We start from the raw sequence: 24842 nt of genomic DNA on the forward strand, positions 1-24842 counted from the left end.
ATCCGAGAGAACAACGGAGCAGCCTCACGCTCCGCCTTATATAGGGTCCGTTTCTCCCTCACTCCCCGCCAGGGCAGCAGGTGCGATGCAGCAACCCGCCGTCAAGTGCGATGCAGCAAAGTCCGCCGCCCAGTGCGACGTAGCCAAATTTCTCCGCAGTTAGGCCATGCCTCTCTCCCTTTCCCGAGCGCACCAACCACCACGCACACACACACGTCCCGCTGACGTCACGGGCGCGTTGAGACTTGTTGCCGCAGGCCCCGTCACGCAGGCGATGGTCCCGGACTTGTCGGGATTCGTTTCGCGCAGGCCCCGACAAGCGGGCGACGGTCCCGGACTCGTCTTGACTCGTTTTCGCATCGTTGAAACTCGGAAGAAGGTCGCCGAAGGTTCCATTCTTAACACGACCCACGCGACCGGCTCGACGTGCTTGAATATTCTGTCCTCTACTTCACCGTCGTCTCTGGCAGTCGACAGCAAGGTCTCTGCTATGTCAGTGTAGATGATGAAATTTGTAGGCGGTGATTTGTAGACGACGCTACGTGTATGCGCTTCGGCAAAGCGCTTCTGTGGTTCCGAACAGCTAGGGAAGCAATAATGGCCTTTTCCTCGACCAGTGCGTCCGATAGCGCTGGTCTTCTGCATTAGAAGCGCCTTGGCCATATGTGTTTGATGTTTTCACCAAGCTTTCTTTCGCAAAAAATCTGATTGAGCTTTTCATAACATGCTCAGAGTGCGCCCAACTTCCTAATGGCCATGAGGGCATCTCAAAATTCTAGACAACAGTTTGAGACATCAGGGGCTACAAGGTTTAAACTCTGGGCACTTGTGCAAGAATACAAACGGCTAGAAGCAATTTTATTTCTTGAAAGAGTAATCAAATCACTTTTATGATTCCTGCCTAACTAAATTAATGAACTGAGTACAAAATTACTTCAAGGGGCAATCGGATGGAAGTAATTTTATTACTTGTAATGCGAACGGTACGATTCTAAAGAGGGCCGTTGTCAAGAAGTTCTGCGTTTCGAGGTACTTGTACGCTTTCAGTTCATCTCGTGTCAGGTAGCTTGTTGAGCGAACAAGGCATTCCTTAATGTCAGTAAACTCGTTCGGAAAGCGCTTGCTGTCACGAACTAACAATGAGAAAATATTTACCAAGTTTCTAGCACTGCGTCTGACGTAACCCTTGCTCGGCGCTTGAAAATAATCCCCCAGTTTTTACCAAGCACGGTGTGGGCGTGCTTTGCCTTGCGACGGCACCCAATTTACTTAATACAAATAGCGATCATTCGCGCGCCCTAACCGTTGAGCCGTATATGTACTAGTCACATAAACACTGTAGTCGGGTCTTGAAGCAGGGAAAGCTGCGCGACACGGAGTGCACAGCTAGCCGAACAGCCGTAACAAACTACTGGCGGTAACGACAAAACACACCACAGAAACTGACCTCGCTGTGCCAAAGTAAAAACAAAAAACAAAAAAAAGCACTGAGTACTGTTAAATAAACCCAATAAATTCAAAAACCCTGACAAACGAAGCCTAAAAACGCGAACAGACGGCAGAAAACACGCTACGCGGGTGGAAACGACACCGGAAACGTGACTCAAGCGGCAGCCGATGCTGGGGCCCCATTCCGATGGTACGTCATGTGAATAGCGCCTATAAAGTGGGTTAGCCCTTAATAATGGCTCATGTGGAACGTGGAATTGAAAAGTAGCCCATGAAACCATTGATTTAAAAGTTATTTCGCAGATTTTGTTAGATTTTTATCATTTTGTGGGGGTTATTAACCTATCGATTAGGTGCCAGCCCACTAGGCTTGCCGATATCAAGAAACATATAGTGAAGGCGGCATCCGCTTAACAGACATTCCCCTTTTTTAATTAATGTAAAAGGCCTCGTGTGTTGCACTGGTGTCACCCGAAAAACAAACCGTAATCACTAATAAATTACATAAAGAGCTCAGCTTTACAATGTACTTTGTGGCATCTTCCAAAGCAGCTCGCATGAAGCCTGGCAGAGAGAAGGAGCTCAGCGAACTTTGCCACTTTTGCAGCATCTTCAGAGTTCAGTTGAACGTAAAAGGCACAATTTGCCGAAAAGGTTGCTCTCTGGTTACTTTGCGTTCTTGGCGACACTTCCGTGGATGCGTGCAACTACCAAACGATCGATGAGGGTGAACGAAATTGTTCAAGCGGTAGGATAGTCGTCTTTGTAAGAACGTTAATGCCCAGAATTTCGTCACAAGCCTGGAAGCAAACAAACCGTAGGGCCTGAATAAAACGGTATCGGATACCGAAAATTGAAACCGCTCGGACGAATCTCAAGGCAGAAAAAGACTAGCAACGCGTGAACCTTTCCTTGCAGCGGACGCAGGCGGAAGGGTGAACTATTGAGTACCACACTGTGGGTCGTCTGCACAGCTCAAATAAGGCACAAATAAAAACAAACTGCGGACGGCTATGAGCATCTAGAAGAAACGAGGGTGGGACAGCTGCATGACATTTAGAAAGCCTGTATGTAGGCTAACACCCACCGCCGCATAGACAACAGGGATAGGTGAATCCTCTTTTAGCGGTTTAAGTCGAAGCCCTAGAAATCCTATGGCGCCTTCGTTTTTTGTCGTGAGTGCCTACAACTCCGCCGCGTTTCATGCTCGGTTCCATCGGTGTCCTCAGAGCCGAAAAGGCTTGGAAAATTAGGAACGACATTTTTCTACCTCACATGGCCTTGTTCATTCACTACATAATCCGTACAGGCTGGGCTCAGTTCAAGTGCCGATTTTAGGAGGATGGGATTCTCCTCTCCCCGGTCGCCGCCTGTTCCGAACTCACGGTGGAACTGTAAACGCGAAGGTCGTTTGCGCCTCATCTTTGTCTCCAGAAAGACAGTGGCTCTAAGAGAGTAGGCTAAGAAGATTCAGAAAAGGGAATTGGGACAGCGAGAGGGCAGGAACAATAACAGGAGGAGAAGGGTGAAGGGTGCGGGCGAACAAGAGAGCTAAAAGCCGACGAGGACAGAAATTTGGGGAGCAAAGCCGACTAAAAGTGAGGCAGTCCAGTAACAACTCAAGTGGCACCCAAAGCTCGGCGGGGCTTTTGTCAAGGCCAGAAACTGGTCATAGGTATCTATCGCCTCCCTTTTTTGAAGGACAAGGTGAAGGCGATCATTAGAGGCGCGACGTTATAACGTCGCGCCTCTAATGATCTGTTCGAACTGATCAAATGGATGGTATTTTTGTTGTGTCTGTGAGGAGTTGGAACTTTCAGTTGATTTTGGAATGGCGCCTTTTGACATAAATTTTCAAGCAGGTTAAAATAAAGGCTGTTCGAATGCAAAATCTCAGCTGGGGGGACACTTGCAATGGGCGTCCCCCTCCCCCCTCCACCCCCCCCCCCCCCCACGTCTAAACACAAGGGGGGCCAGCAGCTCCCTAACCCCCCACGATTTACGCCACTGTTCGTGACGTCCGGTGCCCACGAAGGAAGTGGGGCGGGGAAAATAGCAAAGGTAAAACGTGAAGTGCGCTAAATGGTCTGGTTTTGGTTGTCTCCCTTGAACATCGTAGCGTTTGAAGACGAGAAAACTGAGTGACTGTTTGCACCAAAAGTTTTCTTTTCTGCGCAGGAAGCCGACTTTAGCAATAGATAGAGTTCGTAAAGAGCTCGCGTCATGTTTTCGTTGGCTGGCGTTCCTTACCAGAAAACATTGACTTCTTTGGAAGAATGCAAAACGTATGATTTTTTTCGCGAAAGCTGCTTGCATGAATGGGGACCACCAGTAGCGCAGGATATTGCCTCTCCGTAAACAATGCTATTTGCTCTTCAGTCATGGCAGCGTTCCGTGTAAACTCCTTCAATAGACGTAGTGTTCTCGCTAAGCCTTCTTGAGCTCCATGAGGGGGCCGCCAAATGAGATGCAGACGAGAGGGGAATTTCGCTCCTCTGCTTTCAGGGACGAAAGTGCTTTTCTGAAGGAGCATAAGGCACACGAGGTTTCCTTCCTTTCTGAGGGACTATGTGGACCATCCTTTTTAAAATGTGTAGATCGCCGTCGAAGGTTTTGATTGTTGGTACTTTTAGTAAACTTTTGTCCTTACCCTATTGAAAAAAAAATTTTTTTACCGGAATTTTATTTCTAGTAAACAGTATTTTGCTGGATTTTGGGACCGTTTTCACTCCCAGTAAAGCCGGAATTCACCTGAAGTCATCCGGACTCACCAGAAATTACCGAAAGTCACCGGATTTGCCGCAATTCACCGGAACTTGCCGTGTTTTTATTTTTCTCTCAGATGTCATCGGAAGACACTTAGGAAGAAGCCCTTGAACCGTGGGTGGTATATGTTTACCAGATGCTGGACGATTCGGTAACAATTAAAGCGGTCAGTCCATATAGACCTGAAGGTTCCATGTACTTTTTATCAGGGTTGATACCAGTGAAACTATTTGCACAGTTGTAGACAAAAGCAATTATACCTAATAGGAACAACCAAGGTCTTTGTTGCAAAAATATCTTTCAAGGGACTCACAATGCCGCTGGCTAATAAACCAATTTCAACTAATAAAACCGAGCAAGTGCACCACACGGACACATACACACACTGTCAGTAAGTAGCACGTTTAGGGAAGCCACGAAACGTGCGGAACGAACATCCACCGCCATTGAGAAATCACGGGCAGTCACGATGTGGTCCCTGATGCCGTCACTGCGGGTACACCAGGCTGGCACACACACACTCTCAGTAGCACGCTAAGCGAAAACCACGAACGCGCGGAACGAACATCCGCCGCCGTTGAGAAATCTTGGGCAAAGTCTTTTTCGCTCGCTAGATGCATCTGAAACCAGACGAGCAAAGAGGCGTAAGAAACAGGTCACAGAAAAATATTTTCTTTTCATCTGCACACGCAGCTGCTCTGGAAGATACAGGTCGCACACATGAAACGGGAAGCCGACACGGAGCGTCCCTTCCTGGCCGGACGTTGCTCGTTGACGGAAAAAAAACAGTTTTCTTCAAAACAGTCAGCAAAACGACCCTCTCTCATTTTTCTCGCGAACTCAATGCGAGGGAGAGAGGGTGCGTGGGGACTCGTCCTTGGTGCGTTCTAGGCACCATAATCGCGCACCCAGTCCCCGGCTTCTCTCGTCTTCCTCCTCCCCTCGCGTCGGCTTCAAGTGAAGTTCGGAAAACGGGGAAGCGAGTCACCCGTTTCGGGTAAGATTTCTAGCAAAACCGGGTCGTCTGGTAAACGAAAGTGGCTGCCTGTGATATTCCAGCAAATTCTGGAAACCCGCTGCCGGTGAAATACCAGCGAAATCTGTTTGCCGTCAAATAATCCAGCAAAGACTGGTAAACTACGCTGGTTTCGGATAATAACGAATGAAACTTGACCAGGTTTTACCGGACGTCACTGGAAGTTAAACCGGATGTCACTGGAAGTAGTTGCCGAATTTTTCAATAGGGTAGGTTATCATCGTGAGATTTCGTCGTTAATTTTTGACATAGGGTTTCCTCGTAGGTCTCGTCCTAGGTATTTGTCGAGGATTTTCATCGTACGTCGTAGTCGTAGGTTGTCGTTGTTTGTCAATGCTCGTTGTCGCTTGACGGAACTTGTCATGGTGGTTGTTCGTCGTCGGCCATTCTTCTAATCTTGGTACACTTGCGTTCGTAGACCTCGCCCAGGGTTTTTCGGCGACTTCTTCATGGGAGGTTTGGTCTTTACTACTTAACCATTTCCGCTCACCTCCACCAAAATAATACCAATAAAAACCGCAATGAAAGTTAAACTGAAAATAAAGGTTTAATGAGGCCAACCTGTGTCTGTTAACTAAACCAGAAAGTATCGAGCTTGCGGCGTCAAAGGTGGAGGGGCGACTATCGCGAGGCAGCCCGTTACTGCTGTTTTTCTACACGCGGGAAGTTAAGGAATCTTCCGCACCAGAACACACGATGACAGCCGAGACGTGGAACTTCAGAGAATTGTACAAAATTACAAAAAAGTAAGAACCGTGTGGAGAGGGGTTCAAACCCAATTCCTTTGAGAGCCAGCCGTACGTGTTGCTTACTCCACCACGCACGCGGTAGTATTGAGAAGGCCGGGAACAACGACGGTAATTTCCAAAGACTGACTTATATGATGAATTGCGGGCGAAGTTTTAGCATAAACAAGCGATGGTCTTTTTTCCCCTCTCTTGGGCTCATAATCAAAACGCTGTCGTCAAACTTGCATGTTTGGTTATTAATGCTAACTTGGAGAACTCACCTGAAAAGGCGATAAGATTATGTACCCGCCATTACTCTTTCAATAAAAAAAAGTTTTCTTTTAATTTCTACAGGCGGAACAATTCGCCGTTGTGTTTTATGGTTCAAGGTTATGAATTCAGTATTTATTATTTTACATCTTGTCATGACGTACGGTGAGGTGCGCAGGCTGTTCCACGTAACTTTAGCCGAGCTTTGAAAATAGTTTGGTGCATTTTAGGAGCACAAAATGAAAAGAATACGTACATTAAGTACTTTGAGCAAGTCAGGCTCATTTTTGTATTTTATCCAAGCGAAGTAATTTTTTAAGATATATTGATGAACTTCAGAAATATTAAATTTAGAGCAAAGTTTTCAATGCTAAACTTGTAGAGCGTCCTCAGAAGCATACAAATGAGTGCTTTTAATGGCGAAACCTGTAACACTGTTCGCTTTTCCGGGCTTCAGAAAAACCCCGCGAACTACTGAAAAAACTATGTGACTTTGCGCTTGAGAGCCGTGTGTTGCATCACTTTCAGTCGTGGCTTGAACAAACTAGGCCGGCATGCAGAGTAGAGAACCGTTGACAGGGCACTGTTAATACATTAGCGTTTTTTCGCGGTTTTTTTTCATAATTCGATAGTATTTTTTTTTACCCGATAAAAACGAACATAGTTAGATGTTTCTTTATAAAACAACTCTAAATTTATTAAATTTGATGTTCCTGAGAACGGTCTACAAGTTTTTCCTTTACATATTTGCTCTAAATTGAATATACAAAAAGTTGAATAATTGATCCTAATTATTTAGTTAATTGGTCAAAGTACGAGAAATAGCCTGACTTGCTCCAAACAATGAAGAAAGTTATTCATTTTATTACATCTTCCTAAAATGAACCAACATACTTTGAAACCCTGGTTAAATTTACGTGGAACACCCTGTATAACGCTGTGAGGGAGATATATCTTTTCCTTTTCCTTGTTTAGAAATGATCACCTCCCTTCAAAAAAAGCTACATATTTTAGTGACGTAATCAAATTTTGTTCTAACTTATTGAATACATATGGTAAGACTTCAGTTTCTCCGCCCAACACTTTATTTTTTATTCCCGAGGGTTTTGAGGGGATACAAATGCATAAATAAATAGGTTATAAATCAGAGCAGCAGAGGAGCATCGTATACAATATTGGTCATGATATTGCAAGCAAATTCAAAAGACAAAGAAAGTACACAGGTTAAAGCAAAAAAAAAAAAAAGAAACACATCAGAACAACAATATTTTTGTTTTTGTTTTCTTGGTAATAAAATTTAACTGATGCACTTAAAATACTTCAAGCTAACGTAATATTTGTTTTGTTATCTTTGCTGATTTACAGAAATGCTCACGCCAATCCCGCACAACGGATGTTCGATATTATCTCTACGCCGCGAATTGGGTCAGATACTTCATAACCGGCTAAATGGCAATTGAACTTTTGAACAAAGCAATGAACTCTTCAAGGTAAGATGCTCGCGTATTAATATTGAATTCGTGGTTATAATGTGTGCAGCATAGCCGGCGTGCTGAGAGTCAATCCCAGCAATATTTATAAATTTAGCCGAGTCAATTAAAAGACAAAAATACAAATTACGAAATTTCTACCGATAGCTCGTGGTTTTTGTTGAGTTCAACATTAAATGATGCGTTTAAACTTTATTCAGTTCGGTACCAAACTGAACCACGATTCGCTGCAACTTTGGGTACGTTAGAATACAAATTGTATGGACAGGCGTTATGCTGCGATGCCTGTAGCACGTCTCAAATTGGTGTGTTTAACGCGTCGTAAAGCGCGATTGTTCCATTTCTATCTGATGACGTGACCCAAGTGTCATTTTGTCGCCGGCTGCGATCCTGTGGGGTGTCAAAACAGAGCGGTAGTGGATGCGGCAGACGCCGGTTGTGCTGCAGGGAAGCTCGTTGCCTCGGCTTTCGACGGAAGCTTCGCCATACAAAGGTCGAAGCGCCGCGACAACAGCGTTCCTTGCGTTCGCTAGAACTCTTTTTCGTAAGACATCTGGTACTAACCACCAGAATTGCCACATGGAACAGTATAAGAAACTGACTTTTGTTAAGTGGTACGTTGTTATTTCATGACCACATTCGATGCATAGGCAGAATAGGACGCAAGAGCACACCAGTCCAATACACGCTCCAGGCGCAGTAAGTGTGCTAACATGATTATAGTTTTCTTGTTTTCTTTGAAAATAGTTGATGATTCATGCGTGTGATCCTTAAACGGCCGACGCGAGCGAACAAAAAGTATCAGAATAATTTTGTTTGTATTAAAAGTCTAATTTTGGAGCCATATGTAAGGCTGTTATTCAATATAACATTAAAAAAAATAGGCTAATGGTTTTAGTATAGTGCGCACCTCAACACTATTTATTTCTCGACACCATGGTGTGTTCAAAAATATGGTAGAAGGGATTTGCTTTCAAGATTGAAAATAATGAGTGTCCTTACAACTTTACCCCTTCCCCAAAAAATAAAATAAAAAATAAAGCACTTACCTAAGGCTCGTTGTCAAAGTTTGCATTAGGGGGTGTATCGTATGTCTTTCATATGAATAAGAAAAACAGATTAAATTTGAGGAATTTTAGGTGGGAGCGATGGGACCATATTTTCTTTTGAAGTCTATAAAGTTTTAAAGTAGCTGAGCTTCAGATCCCAAGAACTATATACGTCACGCAAAAAAATGAGGTATTATGTTTAATTGTCTTTTCAACAGATGGCTTCCCACTGTTCTACTATTTTGGTTCATCTCAACGAGCAGTGACGGCAATCTTCGTTTGTGTAAAAGAAGCGCAAGAAAACAGAGACGAGTACGAATAAAAGCCTAGTTTCAATAAGGTCGATAGCTGGGCTGGCTGGTCATTGCTAAACCTAATATAATTAAGCAGCCTTAAGAAAAAAATACACGGACACAGGGTTAGAAACAGGCAACACGGGACAAGTGCTGGCTTTCTCTAATGCTTTGTCCTACCTCTCCGTCTGACTGCTATACCTCTTCCCCTAAAACAGGAACGAAAAATCGATCGTCATATCTTTTTAATCTTGAAAGGAGTTTTCGTTACAAGTTCCAGTGGTTCTAAAGAAACCCGTTCTTTTTACTTTTTTTTTTAATTTAACGTGTTACAAGAATACTTTCCTCTCACTTCTTTAAACTTTAAAGTTACACTTGAGTATTTCAATTAAAAATTTATGGTGGCTTACCTCGGCTATGCCAGGATATATGCAGCGTGAGCTTATGCGCACAAAATGAGAGGCGCTATCAAGCGGCTCCGGTGCAGGCAACGTTATTAGATTAGCTCAGTTACGGAACTGCTCATAGACGCGGCATGCACGGACAGTACCCCCCCCCCCCCCCCACCCCCTGACTCACGACGACGCGCCCGGCGTCGCTTGACGCGCCGCCCGACGGCTGCTTTGGTAACTGTGTATTCTATGCATGCAAAAATAGTCCAAAAGCCGGGAGATGTCATGATTAAAATAGGAACACCGACTTCACATAACAAGTAAAACAACTTCATATAACGTTTCGCCTCCCATGCGGGAGGCATCATCAGTACATACACAGAATGAGAAAGCTTCGGTCAACGCAGCCCTATTTATCGGGAAGGTTCATATAAGCTTCCGGGAGGGGGCCACGGTTCTTGTTGCACGCCGTCTTATCTCCGCGGATGAACCATGACTCAAGTGGTTTGCGTGGGCCCCACCTATCCTCCTTCGCCAAGGTCGTCGCGACTGTGAAGTCAAGGGTGTGTCCTGTGGTCTACGCGTGGTCGACCAGCTCCGTCTTGAGACGGGTGGCTTGACGTCTCGTTGGTGTTCTTTCATCCTGGCCATCTTCTTGCGTCCGGTCTCCCCAATGTACGAAGAGCCGCAGTCCTGGCAGGAGATCTTGTACACAATGCCTTTCTCCGTATCCGCAGGGGTGGGGTCCTTTGGCTTAGGCACAATGCTTGCTATAGTTCGGTACGGTTTATACACAGTTCGAATACCTACAGGTTTTAGGGCGCGGCTTAGCGACTAAGACACTCCCTTAACGTACGGAATGCGCAAGACATTACGTTCTTTGTCGGCTGGATTGGAGTGCGTTTTTCGTTTCGTCTGGTTGATTACCTCATCTACAAAGCGCCCGGGGTAGTTTCGCTTTTGCAGAGACTCTTGTACACGTGCGAGCTCATTAGCGCAGTAGGTCGCGTCAGAGGGCACAGTGTTTGACCTGTGAACAAAAGTTCGTACAACAAACTTCTTATGCTGTACAGGTTGGTGCGAAAGAAAATCTAGAAAATTACCACTGTCGCATGCGTTGACCGAAGCTTTCTCATTCTGTGTATGTACTGATGATGCCTCCCTCATGGGAGGCGAAACGTTTAATGAAGTTGTTTTTCTTGTTATGTGAAGTCGGTGTTCTTATTTTAATCACGTATTCTATGCATTTGATTCTATGGGAATCATGATTCGTACACATCGCGACACTGTTAGCGCGAACAGTCGACAGGCGTCACATTCATACCGGTGGAGCCACCCAGCGGCTTCTGATGGTGGACCTCGCGCATGCGCAGAAACGTCATAGGGTTAGAGATAGGGAGTACGACGACCTGCTTCAAAGCAATGTTCAGACCGGCTCATCTGGGGAGCACGGGTTTGTTTTTCTCGCGATTTTGTATTTTTGTAGCGGCGTGCTGTCTGCAATTTCTAATAGACTGTCTCGTCTGCTTTAACGTTCTTCGTCCGCGCGCCCACCACGTCTGCGCGGTCGGTGTTTTCGTTCTGTGCGTCCTTACCTGCGTCTGGTTAGGGGTTCCACTTACTCAGAGGTGAATTTTCGTCGAGGTGCCCGCTTCGGCTAGCGGTCGTCGAGGGACATTTTGGCGACCGCTTTGGCGTTTTCGGGTTGTCGGTGCTGTTTCTTAACGTCGCGCCTCTCCGAAGGGAATATCGTCGAAGTGCCCGCGTCGGCTAGCGGTCGTAGGGGTCTTTTTGGAGTTCACTTTGGCGTTTTGCCTGATTGTTATTTTTTTATTAACATCAAGATTCATATTATTGATAGATGTTATTTTCGACAAAACCTCTTTTTTTCTTGGGTCAAGACACTTCGCATTTACAATAAACGCTGCGACTACATTTTTGTGGTGCTGCGTTTGTGTTTTGGGTTGCGGCGGAAAGACGCTACTCTAAAACTTGCTTTTTTTCCCCCCCAACCTCATAATTTTTAGTTATTTTCTCCCCCCTGTTCAAATTTTCTTTTCTTCCGTTCCGTAAATAAACTTTTATTTTCCTTACTTTTTTTGTTTCTTCCTTGGACTTACCACTGACTTACAATATGGCGATGGCTACCGCCGTATCACCTGTGCCGCGCACCTCCAAACCCTCGTATTCTCCTCAACGGGCAAACCAAATTGCTATGCATGTGTTAGGAGCTTTGATGAAGGAGTCGGAAAAATCCGCGGCGCGAGGAGCGGCATTCAAGATACGGTAGATCTAACAGGTGTGCGTAGACCAGGGGCAGATCCAAGAGAAGGGGGGCGACGGGGGCGGCCGCCCCCCCCCCCCCTTCCCCCTTCTCGGGGGACAATTTGACATGGGTGGGCCCCCCAGTGCATAAGAAAGAATAGGGGGAATAGTATCCCTATAAATTGTCCACATCCTCCCCCCCCCCCAAAAAAAAAAAAAAAAAAAAAAAGACGAAAGCCTGGATCTGCTTCTGGCGTAGACGCTGCAACTCCAAGATGTGTGTGCGGGTTGCGCAAGCAGACGACAACGCTCGGAGGCAAACAATTTCGGGGACTGAAGTTGACTAGCCTTGACGTCTGAGGTAATGGGTATTTCATGGTTAGAAAATAAAAAAAAAAAACTGCTCTAAAACACGGACGATAACGAGAAGATAGACGAACAACCGCGCTGACATACAACCAAAGTTTATTTGTGCAATCATCGAGTGTAAATAATGCAACGTCAACACGAGAAATAGCGCAAAAAGTGTCTGTGCGCTGTTTTTAATTTTTTTTATATAGGAACGCCCTTCTTGATTAGGACATTTGTAGCTTGTACGACTGTGCACGCAACTTCTGAGATGGATCAAAATAAAGTGCACGGGAATGGAAACTGTTATGTATTTGTATTTAGCCACGCACCATACGCTAATACGGGATCAGCTTTGTATCTAGTGTATTTAAAGACGCTGCTAACTACTGCGTGAGTGAAACATACAGTTTCACATGTGTGTTTATTAGATAAAGGAACTAGCTGACGATCTCCTTGCGCATTTTCTTTTTCACGTTTATTGAATAAATGTTACGAGCGGTTCGAAACCTGTCTCGCAATTTCTTTGAGTTCTTACATTTCACAATATCTGCGTGGAAGGACAAGGCTGCAAGCCGAACGCAAACACAATGGCGGGAAAAAAAAGACAGCACAAGCACGTTGACGACATTCACCTCGGAGGGAAGCGACGTCAAGAAATGCACCGACGAGCCGGAAACGCCGAAGCAGACGTGACGAAGACCGCTGTGACCTCTAGCCGTCGTGAGAACTTCAACGGCATTCCACTTGGAGAGACATGACGTAAACAAACATAGAACCGAAGAGGACGTCAAAATGTCCCCTATGACCGCTAGCCGTCGGGAGCACTTCAATGACATTCGCTTCGGACAGATGCGATGTCAAGGAACAGCGCCGACAACCCGAAAACGCCAAAGCGGACGCCAAAATGTTTCCTACGACCGCTAGCCCACGCGGGCACATCGGCGAAATTCACCTCGGAAAAACGCGGCGGAACCCGAAGCAGACGTTGGTAAGGATGCACAGAACGGAAACACTGACCACGCAGAGATGGGCGCGCGGACGAAGAACGTCAAAGCAGACGAGAGAATGCAGAATCGCGAGAGAAGCAAACCCGAGCCCCTCAAATGAGCCGGTCTGAACATTATTTTAGAGAAGGTAGTTGTACCCTCGAACCTTATAACGTTTCTGCGCATGCACGAGGTTCGCCATTAGAAGCCGCTTCAGCTCTGCTCTTCGGAACGTACAGTTATGAAAGGAAAATCTAGATGGGGCTTCGAACGACAGCAGGCGGGTCGAAGTGAGTGAGGGTGGGGTACATCCTTCCGCTGGAGTTCCACAACTGAAGTAATCTAGTAACGTTGGGCTGCTGCGCAACGGGGGCGGACAGCTGGGCACGCGGCTGAGCCAGTGCGTCTGCTGCGGCTATGACGTCACTCCACTGGAATGTGCAGACCGGCGAGGCGCAAGCCGTGGCGGCGGAGCGCGCGGCGGCGGCGTCTCCGGCGCGCCAGCTGTGCGCCATGTGACGCCACTGCTTCACGCGCATGCGCAGACCGGCGAGGCGCGCGCGGCGGCGGCGTCTCCGGCGCGCCAGCTGTGCACCGTGTGGCGTCACTGCTCCTCGCGCTTGCACAGCACGGCTCTTTGAGAGCCACGCGAAACTGCTCAACCCCCGCAAGAGTAGCTATCGCTACAAAACATTGTGCTGGCTAATCCGTAGATAAACTAAACCAAGCAAGTGAAAATACCCGCACAGAACTATATGTCGTGTCGCCCCGATCACATTCTTCTAAATTTAATTACCTCAAGGGCGTCTTTTGGGGTAGAATTAAATAAGGATACTGGGCGGTCAACTCATTCGCTACAAGAAAACACAATTTCCCCGTAAATGTTCTACTCATAGGCGCTACATAACAATTAAGCGCAATCAGAGCGACACGTTTTACAAGAATATTTTTTTTTTGCTTTGAATTAATTACGTCATAGACGCTCGCACGTTTCTTTACATTCAACGTCGTTTCGGTTACAAACTTTCTCGTCTTGCGAGTAATTCCTACTGTGATAGACAATTTGAGGTGAGAAAAAAGGAAGAAATTTGTGTGAGACCGGAATTGCTGTACCATAAACGAATTATTGGTTCTAAAAAAAATGTACAAAATGGAAATGGTTGTTTCGAAGAATAAGTTACTATAGTAAATGTCATAAAAAACATATTCGATTATTTTTTTTGCCCCTGTTGAACAATTAAGTGAGACCCAGATTTGTTTTCAAAGCTGAGACACTGGTTAGAGGTGAAATATCGTTTGATATAAATCGCGCTGCTTTGTTTTTAAGAAATTCTTAATTAGAATTTAGAATTTTCACATGGACGATATTTGATGCTTGCATAATTTAGTTTAGGAAGAATTCGTATCATACGCCAACACTTTCGGTGATGTAAGGGCCAGATGTCGGTTCTGCTTTAATTAACCTACCGATTTTAATGAGTTAGCGATTAAACTTTCGATATGTTGATTACATATGTACCAGAAATATGAACACGCAAATATTTGTATATTTGAACACATTATTGTTGCTGCGTTAATAATGAATATTGGATGAAGGATATGTTCGAGGTCGTGCTGAGGGTCATTTTCTTCTATTTGCCGGATTAACGGACCACTGCCATTCTGAGCACCGTGAAGTATAGCCTCAAGGTAATTTTCGAGGATGCAATGGTCACTAGGATTTGAAATTGTTTCATAAATAACACAGTCATCTGCGGAAAGTTGAATAGTTGAGTCAATTAAAGAAGAACGATTATTAATATAAATAAGATAAGAGGTCAAGAACGCTGCATTGGGGGCACCTGAAGTTTCCGGGACTGAGTTAGATGAAGAACTATTCACTAAGGCAGACTGAGGTCTGCTTGTTAGAAATGAGGCTATCCATCCCATGAGTAAGTGCTTAATCTGAAAAAGAGAACATTTTACGAGTTATTTTTGGTGACGGACGGTAATGAATGCGTTCACAAGCTCTATAAACATTTCCTCGCGCAATACAGAAAAGAAACACTTCTTCGTACGTCTAGAATATTTAAGATTACTCTCATTCCGAGTATAAAATACAAGGATGCCAGAACAATTTTTCTCATTCAGTCTCGCCCTTTCTATTGAAAAAGTCCGATTACATATCGTATTATGGAAATTGTAGAACCAATGCAATATTGAGGAGTTTCAGCGACGGTGTCACCGCCCTGGCGGCCGGTTGCCGAAAGAGAACGAGGGGGATAGGTTCGCTGGGCGGTCAGGGCGGGCGTTGGCCGCAAACGTAGGCTTATAAACTTCGGCAGCAAGAATATTACGCGGCTCTAGTGTTTCGGTACAGGCAACAGAGGTGACACGATCTGTTACGACCAGCTACGACCACCCGCCGCAGCGATGCAGGCGTCGAAGGAGCGCAACCTGTGTACTACGCAGTCAGCCGCCGTCGCCCGACGCAGATCGTTCGGCATTCAGGGCTTTCCGCCCCGGGTTCTTCGCTTGTACTTGGAACCGAGTATTATTTCCTGTGCTTGTGTATGTGCTCAGTGGCTGGATATGGACCTCATAGAGAAGTTCTTCAGACTCAACAGCGATTCAAAGTTGACGGCGGAAGGGCTTGCAGCAACGCTTTCGGTTGGTGCACGGCTGCGACGACTACACGGATAAATTTTAAGATTGCTGCTAGCAAGGTGGGCCATAGTCGCTTTATGTTGAGACGATTTTGAGTGTAAGTACTCCGTGCAAAGGCGAATCTATCGCGTTTCTAATCCACCTTTGTTTTTTTTGTTTTTAGCACGCACGACCGACTGCTAAGCAAATGCTTCTGTACCGATCACGGAGTGAATGTCTTGGGCCTTACATTGCGGAACGCCCAATAAAAAGTCATATTCGTTCAGCGAGAAAACTTCCCTTTCGGGTGACCTTCTGATTGGTAATTTCTCCCGTACTTAAGTGCTTTAATCAACACGATCGATTAAGTTTGCTTCCCTAGTTAAGACATTTTTGTGCTACATGCGGCACTAATGCTTGGCACGATGTATGCCACTGGTGGTATTGTGAATTGGTTTACTTCCAAAGCTAACAGTGTGACAGGTGGGACCATTCAATTTGCTAAAAATGTGATATGGGGATTTCGTTGCATAACTAGCGTTTCACGTTTAAGATTGATAAGAAACATGCTCATGTGATAATGCATGTCTACAGCATAAGCTTTGCAGATCCAGAATAGATGTGCTATAGGCTACAGCCTCAAGATTTTTAATGAACCAAATTGGTGATTACACGGCAATAAATATTGTGGTGAAAAACTGCCCATTGACTCGGTGAGTTTTGATTGTGACCATTGGTGTGCTGTTGGCAAATTAGATAATGGCACACCTTTTCCCTGACCATCTGGCTTCAAGGGGCATTGCATCTAGATGTGCTTAAATATCTTTATTTCAAGGTTCAGTGGACCCCTCTGCATCATTACAGAAAGGCAGTCTCAAGCCACAACAAACAGCAGTGGATATACAATGCATAATAACAGGCACCAGTGTCCAAGCGTATAGTCCGCAGAAGCCAATTTGAGCCTAAAAATGTTTCTGTTTTGTTTAGATAGTTTGCATTTGGTGTATAATCCGCAGGGCCCGATTTCCGCGCCCAGTGCATAGTCCGCCAAGCTGGTGCGTTGTGTCTTCGTGCTTTTTTTCCTGGGTGGCATTTTCTTCAGAAGTTCTTCGGTGAACGCTATTGAGCCTGAAGAACTGCTTTTGAGGCCCATATCTTGCCACAGATCACACACAAGCACAGAAAATAACACTCGGTGCCAAGTACAAACGAAGCACCTGGGCAGAAAGCCGTGAATGCCAAACGAGCAGCGTCAGGCGACGGCGACTGACTGCGTTGCGCCCCTTCGACGCCTGCATCGCTGCGGTGGGTGGTCGTAGCTAGTCGTAGCGAGATGATCTTCACTTCAAGCAAGAAATCTTGTTATACCATAGTCAAGATATGTGTGCAAGTGTTCGACAACGTGGGCTCTCTCACGTTGGTGCAGTTGTCATCAAGAAAGGTGCATATCAACAATGTTGCGTGTTTGAGGCTGAAACTATGACGCATACTTATCTAAACCTAAATTTATCGGTCTGCGGCTACAAACATTTTCATTGACGTTGCTCAGATGATGTAACCATTCAGGCCTCGCATTAAATGGTGTTGCGACTCTTCGGTTCTGTATGAAAACCTATTTTTGCCCTAATAAAAGACATTTTCAAAAGGACATGTGTCTTCTGCTGATACATATCTTCCCATTTACAATGCAGAGGCAAACAGAAAATCAACTGCATACATCTACCACTTAGCATAAGCACCTTTGGCATTCATTCTTGAGCACACTCAAATATCAGCTTAGTTTGGTCTTGTTTTAGAAGCTTTGCCCTGTTCTGTAAAAAGAAAACAGTTAAAAAAGCTTTACCTTGGTTCTCCTTCTCGCATTTAATAGACTTCTTTGTCAGCAGATATCACCGTGGCACATACAACTCGAATGACCGATGAGACTATTGCTATTACAATAAAGCTTTCCACAAGAGCCAAAACGAGGCTTGTAGGGGTGCACAAGCACATAGAAATGAGATTGGCGCTTCCGGGGCTTGTTTACATCACGCGTAAGAACAGGACGATCGGCGACCAGCTGATCGCAAGATAACACCAAGGATACCGATGTTTCGATACAAAGAACGCAGGATAAAGACCTCAATCGTCCCTTGTATGCTGTAGTTGTCATACTTTCTATCCAACCGCTTTTTAGCACAATTAACGCGAACAACCGAAGAGTTCGCGACACCTTTTAATGCGAGGCCTGAATGGTTACATCATCTAAGCAACGTCAACGAAAATGTTTGTAGCCGCAGACCGATAAGTTTAGTCTGAGATAAAGTACGCGTCATGGTTTCAACGCGCGAACATTGTTGATATGTTAGTACCTTTCTTTGGACCCGCGTACATTCGGTTCAACTTGATGACAGCTGCACCAGAAGTGAGAGCTCACGTCGAACACTTGCACACATATCTTGACTCTGGCAAGATTTCTTGTTTTCAACTGGCTTGAAGACTTCATCTGTAGCATCACGGTAGGTCTTGGTTGAAACGATGATCGTCTCGCACACGGCAACAAACAGAGAACGACACGCTTTGTTTTATTTATACGCTACCGGTCTACGGGCGTCGCAAATCTATCCCCCTTTTGTCCGCCATGTTGGATCGATCGGAACGCCCCCTATATTCGCTGAAACTCCTCAATAGATTATTGTAATTGGGATCAAACAAGTGCTATTTTATATTGGGATCCAAACAGTTATTGGTATTCTATTGTATCTTAGTGTGTTATGAAAATTAGAAACTACAATATGCACGTGCTAATGGGATTACCAATATTGTAACCTATAGACATCGGTTACAATATTGGTAAACCCAATTAGCACGTTTTGGTATTACCAATACTGGTAATCTTCATTAGCAATTATCCTTAATGTTAAAATCCCGATCCGAACCACATTTCTTAGAAAGGCCGAGGTTCTGGTTTCTTTTGCTAGTGAAGTTACAAAAAAGCGAAACTTTGAAAGGATGAGACAAACACTGCACTAGAGTAAAACATGCATTGAATGTGCATTAAAAGTGAAGATCCAAGAATAAACTGGAGGAGAATTTTATGGAATTAGAGTCAGTAGTTTTGTGCTCAGGATGCAATAGAAAATACTTACCTTTCAACTGGACGAGGTTAACTTGTGGTGGAGTCATGGGAACTGTGGAAAACGGTTAATGATCAATGTGTATGCAAGGAATTGGAGTCGCTATAGTAAGTTACAGGTAAAGAAGGTAGCAGCAAATGCCTCTCAAAGGGATTCATATATCCCTCCGCCTACACCGGATCCAATAGCGTCCCATCGTTTCCATGACGTCGTGGCTAACACAAGAGAGGTTTTTCCCTTTCTGTGAAAGCTTGCTGGATCTTTTCACTTTGACCTAGCGTTGTGGAAGCCACGAGAGGGAGATTAGAATTTTCCACCTCCGATGGAAACATATACGACCTTGAGGGTTAGGTTCCCTCTCCTATGGATACAAAGGCCACTTTCAGGGGCTCGGTTCCCCCTCCAATGAATACAAAGGTCGCTTCGTTAAAAAGTGGGGATCGGAAAAAAGTTGGCATCACTCTGTATCCATTATCTATTCATTGAAGCTGATCAAGGGGCGCCTCCAGGGAACTATTCTTTCGACTGCGGTTGGATTTAAATCGGGCGCATCACGCTTATGGGAGGAGCTTTTTCCACCCTCTTGATTTGTAAAAGACTTTAGGTAGTAATATCTAAACTACATTTGCAAGACAGGTTGGCAATCGTTTGCAAAAGTTTGCCATCCATTAGGGCACAATTCACACGTCCTCATGCAAGCATGTTAAAACTCTGTTAGAATGTTCAATCAATTCAGCGCGTCGTTCAACGCGAAGTAACAAAAGTTTCGATATGCTCATTGACTTCATTACGCCTATTTTGAAATCATACAGCAGGATATGAAACGGGCACATATCCTTGAAACGACGAAGTTACAGCCCCAGCTGTCATCTCGGGTACTGTGAGAAAAGTGTCCGAAAGATGGTGGCGGGAGGCCGAAGGCGTGGGTATATAACTGAAAAGAAAAAAACCCTAGTGAAAACAGCAACAAGGGACAAATTATTCTTCGACGTTTCGGCCGGAGTCCGGCCTTTGTCAGGAAGAAAGAAGTTCTTCCTGAAGAAGGCCGCATTCCGGCGGAAATGTCGAAGAATTAATCGTCCGTTGTTGCTGTTTTCACTAAGGGTTTTTTCTACTCAGTTATATATATATATATATATATATATATATATATATATATATACACCATAAACGACGGAATTTTCGCGAATTGGGCCAAAGTTGAAAAATTAAGATTATTCGCGGGTTCTAATTTTCGCGTATCCAGACTGACACCAGAACCCCCCCCCCCCCCCCCCCCCCCCCCCTTCCGGCCCGGTTCTCTTTCCATCTTTCTAGGATTCTGCGACTTCAGTAAATCAGTCAAAATCTAGGAAAGGGAAGACGCCGGTAGATTGTGTGACTAATGGTCCGGAAGTCACAGCCGTTGCCCGCAGCTTCGAGACGCCGACAAAGCCTGGGTTTGTGTTCACATCGGTTTTCTTCGATGTGAACCTTTCTCGAGTTCACTTTTCGAGGTCACACACCCTGCATGAAAGGACAACCGCCAAGGGCAATGGGGTCAAACCAGTGTGTGTAAATAAGTTAAGGGTCCAAACTTACTGGGTCACACACCCCTTAACCTTTCTTGGGTTCACTTTTCGAGGTCACACACTCTGCATGGAAGGCGAGCGACAAAGGGCGATGGGGTCAAACGATTGTACATAAACCGACTCAAAGTAGGTTTATGCTTTAGGGGTCAATCAAACTTGGCTGCGTACCGTGGTCGTCGACGCCAGCACGCTCTGTGTGAGTGCGGTACGTTTTCTTGTGCCCGCCAATCTGCTGTCCCGCGATGTCCTTACTAAGTTACTTCAAGCCAGTTTTCGAGAATGCAGAAGATCATCATATGCCGGGACTGCCTGACCCACAGGTATGCAAGACAACACGTGATAAGCGTTCTTTTACGTCGGCCAATCAAAGTGTTATTGCCGCTTCTACCGTCGTGGACTCCCGAAAGCGGAAACGAGGGCCCTACTCTGCTTACAATGAAGAACTTAGATGTAAGCTCCTTAGTGAGCGCGTTGGTAATGATGTAGGTTTAGAAAGAGTTATATACGTAAAAACAGGGGACGGGACAACACATCTTTCATCTTTCAACAAACAAATTAATTTATCGCCGGACGCTTCGCCTTCGGAGCTCCACTATGGGAGAGGGAAAGTTAAAAGGAGGCGGAAGGGGAAGGAGGGCGGAGGGGGGGGGGGGGCAAGACAAGGAAGCGGGAGAAAAACTGGGGGAAAGTAAAGCGCAGAGACAGCGGAAAGGAGAGGAAGGAAAGAAGCATCCCGATTTCCCTCTCAGGAGCAAGGGGCGCTCGCCCGGCCCGCCAAGGCCGTCAACTCCGGTCTCAGGAATGTCACCTCTCTCTCGGACAGCGACAACGAGGCCGAGGAAATGCTCTTCGGCGCCTCTTTTATGGCGGACGCCTCCACGATCTCGCGCCCGTAGCGGTTCTTGTTGGCCCCCAGAACACGCGCGGACGGGAACTCGGGGGCACATGGAGCGCAAGCCTTGAGGTGATGCTCCATAGGGTGTTGGGAGTCTTCGTCGTTTTTTTTTATTTCTCTCTCATGTTCGCGCAGGCGGTCGTTGAGGCAGCGGCCCGTCTGTCCGATGTACTCTGCCCCGCACGAGAAGGGCACTGAATACACCCGTCCGACCGCGCAGGGGAGAAAGGGGACCGGATGCCTCTTGGCGCGGCTGATCTTGGAAGGAGGGGGAGAGTTTACCAGGAGGCACATGGCGCTCAACTTGAAGGGGCACGAAAACGCAACGTCCATGTCGAAACGTCGAGCCACTGTTTTTAGTCGGTGGGCAGTGTTGTGGAAATAGGGGATGGTTGTATACCTCTGCTGGGCAGGCTTCCGAGCGGTGGCTTTTTCAACTATTAGTTTTCTGAGCGTGGAGGCCAGCAGGTCGCGCGGGTATCCGGCGTTTGTGAGGCGGCTGAGCTGTCCCTCCAGGCTTTGTGCGGGTGGAGGAGATGAGACTTTTTGCGATGCCTGCTTTTACTGTCTTTGAATGGTGGCTAGTAAATGGTAGCACCGGCTTCTGCGTCCGCTGCTGGAAGCGCCAGCAAGTGCCTCCCTGGGTGGCCACAAGGCGTACGTCCAGGAACTGGAGACCCTCCGCCGAGGGGTCCTCCCTGGTGAAGCTCAGGCCATTTGCGTTATCCGTGAAGGCTTTCTGGATGGCGGCGGTGGACACGCCGGAGTCGTGGAGCACCAGATAGTCATCCACATATCTGAACACCTGGGTTCCTCGGGCGACGCTGTCCAGTTGCTCCTTCACGGCCTGATCCACGAAGGAAAGGTAGACTTCGCTTAGCGAAGGTGCCAGGCAGGACCCGCTTCAGACACCCGATTTTTGTAAATATATTTTCCCGTCATGCTCCACCATGGTCGACCGAAGATATACCCTGATTAATTGCAGGAACGCGCTGAGGGGGATGCCGGAAGAGTTTTGGAATTTGACGATACCCTGTGTGGTGATGGCTTTTTCTACCGCATCCACGAGGATGTTGAAGTCGAGGCTGTAGTACATGTCAGTGATGTCTAGGGAGAAGAAGGTGGTACCTGGGCCTGATGTGTGGAGAAGCTGGAGGGCTGGGAGGAGTTCCTGAGAGCTGCCCACACGGAAAGGCTGGTCCAGGGGGACGGCTGCCAGGTGCTTTTGCAGGTAGAGAGCCAGAGGCTTCTGCCAGCATCCATTTTCTGATACGATGCTCCTTAGCGGGATCTCCGGTTTGTGGGTTTTGGCGGTGAAAAAAACTGTTAGATACTGGTTCGCAGGGGCCGACACTCTCGTGAGAAGCGACGAAAGGTTGTTCGACCTGCAGATGTCTTTGACTTCCGAACGGAGGGTGCCGGACGGTCTTTTGTTAACGAGGACGAAGTTTTTCTTGATGGCGAGTTCAACCTTTTCACCGAAGTTAGACTCGTTCATAACCACAAACACTCCTGTCTTGTCTGCCTCCAAAAGCCTCACGTCAGACCCCCTGAGTTCATTCACCACTTGGGGGAATTCTGGTTTGGTTGGGTGGGCTGCTCCATACATGCACACCAAACGGGAACCAACACCGAGGAACTCTTGTCGGGCAGGCTCCGGAATTCTCGACGCGATCTGGTGTACCGCTGCGAGCTGATCCACTCTTGACGGTGTGACAGGGGGAGCGAATTTGGGTCCCTTTGAGAGCAGCGCCTCGGCTTCCGGTGATAGTTTCGAGCCCGAGAGATTTAGCGGAGGCTGAAGCTTGGGACACTGGTTCGCTCGTTTTTCTGTGGATGCAGTCGCAATTACGAACTTCCAAGATGAATTCAGGAGGTCTTGTCCTGACTTGGTTAGAATTATGTACGAAGGGTGAACTGTAAAGCAGGCACCGAAGATGCCCGTCATTAGACCGGGAAGTGACCTCTGCATGACAAGGATTTCCTGCGAGAGCTCACTGCGTGCTATCTGCATGACTCTGTAGTTGGCAGTCCAGCTGGCAGAGTTGAATCCAAATACCTGGTGGACGGCGGGGTGAGGGATGGTCTTCCTGAGGTAGAGTCCAAAGGATCGCGCTTTACTTTCCCCCAGTTTTTCTCCCGGGTCCTTGTCTTGCCCCCCCCCCCTCCGCCCTCCTTCCCCTTCCCCCTCCTTTTAACTTTCCCTCTCCCATAGTGGAGCTCCGAAGGCGAAGCGTCCGTTGAAAGATGTGTTGTCCCGTCCCCTGTTTTTACGTATATAACTCTTTCTAAACTTAGATGTAAGATTGGAAAATATGCTGCGTGAAATGGGACAATTGCTGCACTGAGGAAGTTTTACGATGGAAGAGAAAACCTTCTCAAGGAGAGCACCATCAGGGAAATGAAGACCTCCTGTATCCAAGCCTGCAAGTCCTGTCATTCAAAAAAGCTGGCTACCTTGCCTGGTAAACTTCGAGGTGTCAAGCCTGTGCTTGGAAACTTGGATGATGACGTACGGGCGTACATTGTGTAGCTCAGAGAAGGGGGCGGGATTGTAAACTCCAGAATTTGCATCGCTGCTGCACTGGGCATTTTGCAGGCAACCAAGCCAACACTCTTGCCAGAGTTTGGTGGGACTCTCCTTCTCGACAGACCCTGGGCAAGATCTTTCCTGAACAGGATTAGATTCGTCAAGCGTAAGGCCGCGAAGACTGCACGAAATTTTCCGAAAGATTTCGAGGGTGCCAAGAAGAAGTTCCTGCAGACTATCGACGAGAAGAGAAACCACTTCAGTATTCCCGACGACTTGGTGCTCAACTTGGACCAAACAAGTGTCAAGCTGGTTCCGGCCAGCAGGTGGACGATGGAGGCCTGAGGTTCCAAGCAAGTTGGGGTGGTTGGCTTGGACGACAAAAGGGAAGTCACCGTTTTGATAACCACGACGCTTTCTGGCAAACCTTGCCTCCTCAAGTGTTATATGCAGACAAAACAGACAGGTGCCATGCCAAGCTCATGTTTCCAAATGACTGGGACGTGTGACACAGTGACGAAGCCACAATGCTGCGATTTGTCGACACTGTTCTCCTTCCGTAAGTGGAGACACGCAGGAGTCATGTAGGTGGTGCCAGTCAACATGCACTTTGCATTTTTGACATCTTCGCTCCACATCGTACGAAGAGTCTTCTGCAGAGACTAGCTGCAAACAACAATGAGTACGTCTTCGTCCCGGCAAGCTGCACGGGACTCCTGCAACCGAACGACCTAAACATTAACAATGTGTTCAAGACTGCCACGATGAACCGCTTTACCCAGTGGTATGCCGGATGTGTACAAGAGCTGGTGGAGAAAGGACAAAGTGCAGCTGACGTTAAGGTCGACTTGCGAGCAAGTGTTATGAAGCCCGTTCACGCAGCATGGCTGATGAAGTGTATGCGGATCTCGAGAACCGCAGAGACACGATCCGAATCGGCTATACTCTGGCAGGAATTGTCTGAAGGTACCAAATAAACTTCTTGAGGTGAGCTGAATTCCGACTTATGGCGTTATTTACTTTAGTATAC

The 24842-nt window shown here is 46.6% G+C and overlaps 1 protein-coding gene across 1 annotated transcript; it reads right to left on the reverse strand.

Moving 5' to 3' along the window:
• Window positions 1–18861: 18861 nt before the first annotated feature.
• On the reverse strand, window positions 18862–23874 carry LOC115321787. Its single transcript, XM_040215883.1, has 3 exons — window positions 23799–23874; window positions 22784–23418; window positions 18862–18870 (listed from the first exon to the last, which is right to left on the reverse strand). The coding sequence occupies exons 1-3, from the start codon at window positions 23872–23874 to the stop codon at window positions 18862–18864; spliced, it is 720 nt and encodes a 239-aa protein (XP_040071817.1).
• Window positions 23875–24842: the final 968 nt, after the last annotated feature.

This window comes from Ixodes scapularis, unplaced genomic scaffold, assembly GCF_016920785.2.
Source record: "Ixodes scapularis isolate PalLabHiFi unplaced genomic scaffold, ASM1692078v2 PGA_scaffold7__128_contigs__length_106722199, whole genome shotgun sequence".
In the NCBI taxonomy this organism is placed as follows: Eukaryota; Metazoa; Arthropoda; class Arachnida; order Ixodida; family Ixodidae; genus Ixodes; species Ixodes scapularis.